The sequence below is a fragment of the Arachis ipaensis genome, chromosome B09 (assembly GCF_000816755.2).
Source record: "Arachis ipaensis cultivar K30076 chromosome B09, Araip1.1, whole genome shotgun sequence".
In the NCBI taxonomy this organism is placed as follows: Eukaryota; Viridiplantae; Streptophyta; class Magnoliopsida; order Fabales; family Fabaceae; genus Arachis; species Arachis ipaensis.
This window is the reverse complement of record NC_029793.2, coordinates 145608175-145617121: the sequence shown is the minus strand read 5'-3', so window position 1 is coordinate 145617121 and position 8947 is coordinate 145608175. Positions and strand designations below refer to the sequence as shown.

General features: G+C 30.6%; 1 protein-coding gene across 1 annotated transcript; it reads left to right on the top strand.

Annotated features, from left to right (window-relative positions):
- Positions 4468-6950, top strand: LOC107617166 (thermospermine synthase ACAULIS5; the record flags this gene model as incomplete). The annotated part of the gene is given in 10 exon segments (XM_016318944.2): positions 4468-4634; positions 5054-5120; positions 5205-5299; positions 5381-5483; positions 5600-5688; positions 5817-5973; positions 6057-6132; positions 6214-6272; positions 6386-6522; positions 6604-6950. Coding segments are annotated over 10 exon segments (972 nt in total). The 3' UTR covers positions 6677-6950.

Here is an 8947-nt window from a genome sequence, read left to right as displayed (position 1 = left end):
GTTATCAATTTCATATAAAATTAACTGAACATTAGTTTCTACCTAATTGAATTACAGTGTGTGTAATCATATAGAATCAGACAACTGGAAAGAGCAGTTGGCATTCAAAAAATATTGCTTAAATTAAATTTCTTTTATAGCTCCACGTCTTCTTGTCGATCATATCAGATTTTTATTTATTTGTTTATTATTGTATGCTTGTTTAACGTTTAATTAATTTATTGAACCCTATTTTAACAGGAACTATATCTAATTATTAATCAACATCGAAATCAAGCAGCTTTCACGTGGACAGAATATATTGAATATTTTCATTGTCACCAAGGATCAAGTGGACATATTATTGTCACCAATTATCTTCTGTTTTTATTTAAAACAATTTGATTGAGTACACACAATTGAATACATATAATATTTTTCTTTTTTTGGCGTCTTTTTTTTTTTTGGACAGAGACCTGGGCCATCAGATCAGCCCAGGCCAAAAACAAAGAACCTCTGCCCCCAAATCGACCCAGTACTCACTTAATCTATCCGTCTGTTGCACTAGAAAAACGGCTAAATTTTACATGTTTAAAAACATCTTTTTCTTCACAGCATCGGCGTGGGAACCAGAATTATGTGCGGTGGTGGCGCCTAGTGGATGGCTCGGAGACTAAATTTTATGGAGCCTCCAGTGTAACCTATCTAGTTACCGCCCCAACAGTTGGGTTGTCTCTGTTTTTTTGGCGTCTAATTGAATACATTAAATTTTGTGGTGGCCAAGAGCCAATGCAATCGGCCTACAACATTGGTCTGTACCTTCTAATTAACGTGAGCACCCATCTAATAAAGTGGATAAAATCTGTACCTAATAAAACACGATTCAATCAACAAAAATAATAAGAAAGAAGGATAAATAGATTACTGACTTTTTGTCTCACAGATATTTTTGTTTTTAACTATTTGAAAATACTTTTAAATTTCTAACCTCTTTTTTTTTTACGGTATCTCCCAATTCGACAAGTTAAGGATTAATTCGCTGCGATATTGAATTTGGTTTGTTGCTGGTCTGCATGCATAAGGCGATATTCGAACTTCCGACACTTACTTAAACAGACTAATGAACTAACCACCAGAACAACCCAACTTGGTGGTAAAAAGATTGCTTTATCTCCATCAATTTCTCCTTTGTAATTTCCTTTTCTTTGGGCCTTTGGCCCCATTTCAATTAAAAAAAATCATTCAAAAAAAAGGACAAGTACATGGCTAAAAAACCGTAAATAGTTTTTTATTAACAACTAAAGCCCAACAAACAAAGAAAACTAACCACAAACAATCCTGGAATTAACAGCTCCTATAGCATCAGCAAAGAAATGAAAGGAAATACAAAACGGTAATAAAAAAAAAAAAAAAAAGAAATGACAACCATAACTTAAATTATGATCAAATAATGTCAATTTGAGTTTGCTTCTATGAAATTACATATAATCAATATAAATTAATCTAGTAGTTGGTTTATTACTTTCTTTAAATAAATATTGGATTAAATTATATTTTATGTATGCAATAATTTATTAATCCTTAACTAGCTTTGAGGCCTTACTATCTCTTATATATAGTTAAGATCCAAACCATACTAAGGTCCAAAACCCTTTTTTTATTAAGAAAAATATAGTGTTTATTTCAATTTAGTATGTTAAAGATATTTGTGAGTTCAACTTGAGAAAGAGAGTACGGTGTTTAGGAAGCCATAATAAACAAGCATAGAAGGAGGTTGAGTCCATGATAGCTTCTCCAAAACCCGAAACAAGGATGATTTGATTGAATTCATGGTTGGGTAGCAGCAGGAGCAATAATAAGTATTAATTAATAGCATCCCCTCTCGTGTGGAAACCATCATCATGCTGATGCTAAACTTACATCAACGTAATAGAACCCCACTTTGTAATACATAGACACTAGCTAATAATAATTAAGTGTTTACCACTATTTAGGGGGCAAGAAAAATATCTTGTTATTATTAAATAATATAAATGTTCTTTTAAGTTGTATATAGTAGCTACATGATGATGAGTTAGTTAGTTATGGAGATGGCAATTGGCACGCGTATGCTTCTCTTTCATAGCTTTTGAAGCAACAAAGAGAATATATATGATGGTCTCCACTCGCACGCTCGCTCTATGTTATCATCTCCCAAATTGCACGCTATGCTATGCTATCCTATGCTTTCATCTCTCTCTCTCTCACAACAAATAAATAACCAGATTTTTGCCAATTCTTATTCCCACATACAATCATCATCATCTTTTACCTTTTTCCTTCTAATATATATTATATTTTCTTTTCTTACTTTATACATATATAAAACCATCTCCAATGCCACACCTTGTTGCATTAAAACCATGATATATTATAGGAAGAGTTTTAGATATACGGAGAATATCGATGTTTCAGTTGTTTTAATCGTTGATCTGAATTATAAAAAATATATATTATATATTAATTAAAATCAATGATTAAAACAACTGAAACACCGATATTTCCGGATACAACTAATAACTTTCCTATATTATATGTTAAGGCACTAGAGCTAATGGGATAAAATAACACCACTTAAATTTGTAAATGAGAAATAAATGGAATTGAACCAAATAGGTTAGACAATAATAAAAATAGTATGATTAAATAATAGAAATTAGAGGTTTATAATATTCTTTTATATATTATGAAAATTTATATAAAAGTATTACAAGATCTTATTAATTTTTATTTATTAATTTTATGTAAAATTTAACATATACGTTAACAATGTCTTAACCATTTATATATAGTTTGCTAAAAGTAATAATATAAATAAACAAATTTAACAAATTATCGTGATATCAAGTTGATAAATATCAATTTAATTATATCAATTTGTCGTTTTTTTATCCAATTGTCTTTATTTTTGTTCTTTTTTTTTATTCATTTTTTTTATTTAGGTCAATTTGGATAAACAAGTTAATTAAATTCTTTTTGAAAAAATAACTTAAACAATAAATAACTATATTAAAAGTAGCTTATAAATAAGTTATTTTGTATTTGGATTTTTAATTCTAAAAATATTTATATCTTAAAAGAAATGTGATAAAAAGTAGTAGTATTATGAGAGAATTCTTTTTTTTTTAACTTCTCTATAAACTTCTAAATAGCTTTTTAAAAAGCTGTAATTTGGTTTTGAAAATTACACCAGACATTAATACTACTACTTTTCATAAGTCAAAAGTTCAAAAAAATTATTTTTGAAATTCCCCAAACGGACCTTTATTTCACTTGAAATTGAATTGTACATGCATCTTGAATGCTTTAAAAGTTGTTTGGATAATAATGATAGTTTGACAATTTTGACTAAAATTAAAATTACAGTATATATAATTTGGTCCTTTTTTTTTTTTTCTCAAATTTAGAAGTGAGACTTGAACCTAATATCTCTAAGTGAAGATAGGAGAGATTATATCATTTGAGCTATAACTTGTTGATATATGTAATTTGGTCATTTTTTTTTACCAAAAATAAAGAAATTCGAATTTACGACCTCTCAGGTGAGTTGAAGAAATGCACAAAAGCTATATTCTAAATTCTATTTTTAAAAAATCTTTGATAAAATATTCTCTGAGTTCACTTGAGCATCAAAATGCATGCATTTTGCAGTCTACCCTATTTTCTTCAGAAAGTTGAATTATACTTCATCCTTAAAGAAGAAGAATAAAATTTAATTATTTCAAGAACTGAAATATACATCGAACAATATCCATGTCATCTATCTAGTAATTAAGGTTATGATTATTGATATAAATATCACATACTATATATAGGAAAATTTTGGTTTATACTTTATACATCTAAAAGATATTATATTATACTTTATGTTAACACTTATTTCACTATGCTTAAATTTGAATACTGAATACCATCCTAGCTAGTGTTGTTTTCCACCTTTATATCCTGTTACATGGATTTAAAATGACACATCCACCTTTTAATATTCAAATACCGATGCTGCAATGGATAAATTTGCGTGCTCTTTATAGTTTAGTTGTAGGCCATGATTACAAGTAGATGGAAGAATACCCACCGGATCATAGTATATAATATATAGTACACATGGACAACTTTCAAATATGTATTAATGTTGTCACAAAAGCAAGATTATGGTAATCTAATTTACACAAAAAAGAAGTGTTACTTTATATTACATTTTCACATGGACATGGTAAAAATAAACTATTCAGTTTGTACGTGTGATTGAACTTTATAATGGATTGAACACATAGGAGTATATAGCTACATGCATTGTGACTGAAATCAACCTCAGAAACTTCCCAGAGATTCTTTGGTACAGGAGGATATCATTTCTCTTTTCAACTTGGCTTTGCTAGATTTCTTTGATATCAATCATCATTGTCCCTTCACCTTCTATATATTCTCCTCCCATTCTCCATTCTCTCCACTCCACTTCTCCTCTCTAGCTCTCTTTAATTTGTCAAAGTTTTGGAAGATATGGGTGAGGTAGCTCTCTCAAATGGACAGAGCCATTCTCTGAATGGTTATAGGAAGAGCTGTTGGTATGAAGAAGAGATTGAAGACAACTTAAGATGGTGTTTTGCTCTTAATAGGTACATCTTTTTAACTACTCTTCTTCCAAATTCTTAATTAGGCAACCCAAATGTATCATATCTGCTGTTTAGAGAAACCACATTACAGTTTAGTTTCCTTAACTGCTCAGAATCAAATGAAGTTTTGCTTTTACCTTGATACCTTTTATCTTTGGGTAAAAAGAAGCAAGAATATCACCAACAATTTGGTGATTGCAACTACTTCTCATGTTAGGAAAAGCAAAAGTAGAAGTGATCCTACAAAGTCATAAGCTCTTTTCACCTGTCTCCATGATAGGGAGACAAAAGACAACATATAATGAAAACAAAGACAGGGCTTTTTTCTATTGCAAACTTTAGCACTATATCAAATATCTTATTAATTTGTTTCAAAGACACTATCATAAGATTACTTTCTTTTTCTATCTTTGTGGGTGTAGTATATTGCATACAGGAGCTAGCCAATACCAAGATATTGCACTGTTGGACACAAAGCCCTTTGGAAAGGTGAGCCTTCTTGGATCATTATATAAAAGAATTAGATATATATGCCTTTATGAAGAGGAAACTAAATTTATGTGGTTGTTGCAGGCATTGGTAATTGATGGGAAGCTTCAGAGTGCTGAGACAGATGAATTTATCTACCATGAATGTCTTGTTCATCCACCAGTCCTTCACCATCCTAAGTAACTCCCTCCTCTATGTTCTTTAAGAATCTAATTCATTCCCAATCCCATATGATTTACATTGAACTTTTGTTCATTCAGCCCAAAAAATGTTTTTATTATGGGGGGAGGAGAAGGATCCACTGCAAGGGAACTGCTGAGGCATAACACCATTGACCAAGTTATAATGTGTGACATTGATGAGGTAAATTAAATTAAAACCTCCTAAGTACTAAGTTAGCAAATTATTATTATACATGATGATGGAGCCAGATTATTAACCAATTCCATTTTCATTGATGCTTGATTTTATCACATCAGGAGGTGGTGGACTTTTGCAAATCATACTTGGTAGCTAATGGGGAAGCTTTCTGTGATCCAAGACTTAAGGTCATCATCAATGATGCCAGGTCTGATAATAATCAAATAATAAACTCTTGTGCTTCCTGAATTATTGATCATGAAATAATAAACTCTTGTGCTTTCTATTAGCTAGGAATGAATAAATTCTAACAGAATGTGTCATGATGAATTAAAGGGCTGAGTTAGAAGCTGGAGAAGAGAGGTATGATGTGATAGTTGGGGACTTAGCAGACCCCATTGATGGAGGCCCTTGTTATAAACTTTACACAAAATCCTTCTATGAGTTCACTGTCAAACCAAGACTGAAGGAGGGTGGCATATTTGTGACACAGGTACTATAAGACCAATGTCCATAACATGAATCAAACATTTATTAGAGGAAACAAAATTAAAGTAACATTTCTATATTGTTCAGGCAGGACCTGCTGGAATATTCAGCCACACTGAGGTCTTTTCATCTATCTACAACACATTGAAACAGGTTTTTAAGTGTAAGTAATCTTTTACCCTTCTTTATGTAATGCTATTTTGATTTGAAAGTTACCAAATTAAGCAGTTGACCACTTTTGCAGATGTTGTGGCTTACTCAGCTCATATCCCATCCTATGCTGATATCTGGGGATGGGTCATGGTAAAGATTATTACTTTATCATAAATTTTAAGAAATTGTTTTATATGTTATGTCACAGTAGGAAATGGACCTCATCATATCTTAATCATTCTTTTGCTCTTGGAATATAACAGGCTTCAGATTTTCCATTAGAGTTGAATGCAGAAGAGATAGACATGAGAATGAGAGAAAGGATTAAGGGGGAAAATAGATATCTGGATGGCAAAACATTCTCATCAGCCTCAACATTGAGCAAAGTTGTTCGCAATTCGTAAGTGAAATCAAATTATAAGTTTGTAACTTTTGCGTCTCTCAAATATCTATTGTTGACAAGCATAGACACTATTAATAGGTTGGACAATGAAACTCATGTATACACAGAGGAAGCTGCAAGGTTCATACATGGCCATGGCAAGCACGCTTAATTAACCAAGCTTCACAACAAGTATCACAACATATATAAAGAAAACAAGTGAAATCCCATGTTATGTTTTTCTTTGATTTTTTTTTTTCATGTGTTCCCTTACCTAGCTTTGTTCTTCTCTTTTATTTTTCCTTCCTTAGTGTGTTGTTCGCTCAAAAAGGGTACTCAAAAAAGGTCCTTTTTTCTACGAATATGCAGATATAGTCAACTACTTAACGGAAGTACAAGGATGGTTACTAGTACTATGAATCTATCATAATGGGTTTGTTTTTTTATTTTTTTTTGCTAAAGGACTAATTCATTACGACATAATACTCAATTTGGTTTCTAAACTTACACGCGAGTCTCAATTTAGCCTCTGAAATTTTAATTACCTCTATAAACGTGCCTCATATTAGTCCCTAAGACCATTTTTAGTATAAAAACGTTAATAGGACGTTGTTGTAGACTATCACATGTCACGTTAAAACTTGTAAAATGATCTCGTTTTGGTTTTCACATTTAAATAGCTCAAAAACGGCATCGTATTACTTATTTTGTTAGGTAAAATTTTAATAAACATCATTTAGGATGTTGTTTTTAGGTTATTTGAGTGCCAAAACCAAAACAACATCATTTTACAAAGTTTATTGTGGCATCCGGCTGTCACGATAGTGTTCCGTTAACATTTGTACGTTGAAAATTGTTTCAAGGACTAACATGAGTTATGTTCACAAAGTTTGGAGACTAAATAGAGGCAACTGAAACTTTAGGGGCTAAATTGAGACTCGCGTGTAAATTCAGGGACCAAATTGAATATTATCTCAATTCATTATGGATCTGAACTCTATTTACCGGTTTGTCGCTGACCAATAGGTTGTTACATACACAAGACCACTCGACTTGACTAACCCAAATTAGTTTAATGGGCTTGGCTTTATTAAGCAAAAGTTGGGTAAAGGCATGGGCCTAAATTTGGAATACGGGTGTGATCAATATATATTCTTATCAAATACAAAAAAAAAAAGATATATTCTTATCCAACCCAAAAAAAAAAAAAAGAAAAATTGGACCCCAAATTACAAAAATAAAATTAATTTAGGAGCTATTTAGTAACAAGAGACTTGGATGATAAGAACTATTAATAATCTTCTTTACCCATCTCAATTTGATCCTCTAATAAAAATATTATTCATCTGATGTGGACATTGAAGGTTTTGCACTTTCTTTTAAGAGCGATGAAGTGATTGCTAATTATTTCATGCCTTGGTATACAATCATACATCATATATAATGCAATTTCTATATTATTACATTATATAAATCAGTATACATCCCATGATCACAATGCACCGACCAATAACAACGAGATGTCTTGTTTATATCTTAAATTAAGGTGGTTGAGTAATCAATGATAGGCACATTTACGTAACATATAACACTGTTTGATACATTGGTTAGTTGTATTTGTTGCTTGAGACAAAACACATTCTACCCTTTCTTAATCAAACCCGATTATCATATCGCTCAGAATACATTATTGAATTTTTAATTTAATTTGATTTCCCGTTACGCTCTTTGGTGCATGATGAAAGCCACATTATTGTTTTCGTCGTCACTCATCATCAATCACACTCAATATTTGCTGTTAAAGTTGTTTGATCTAATATAATTCAGTCCTCTTTTATATTATTTTGGATTAATGTTAAGTGGAACAAATTAATCCAAGTCAGATATATTATATATCTCATCGGTTACTTCATTGGGCTTGTCATGTTTTTATAATAGCAATTATTTTTATGGATCTTGTTGTGTTCTTTTCGTATAAGGCTTAGTTTGATTAAGACTCTTTATTGTATTGTAGGATTTAGTTTCTTGATTGAAATAATTAAACCAAGTCAAGTGAAATGAGTATATAAGATTGCAATTTGAATTAGTATCTTTTAAGTCCATGTATAATTGTATATGAAATTCGAGGAGTCTAATTTATAATTACGTTAAGAACTCGAATGGTGATAAAAAGAGATGGAACAAAAGACAAAAATCACTAAATTGCAAATCAGCTTGTTTCATTGGAAGGAAGCGAAGCGACTTAGATAAAGATATTAAAAACGTCTTTTTATAAAGATATTTTTTAAAAATTAAAATTTAACACATATAATCAATTAAATTATATTATTTTTATTAAAATTAGACTAGACAAATCAGTTAATAAAAAAAATTACTATAATATCTCTATTATAAAACATAACTAAAATATTCCTATTATATATATATATATTAAATTCTAATC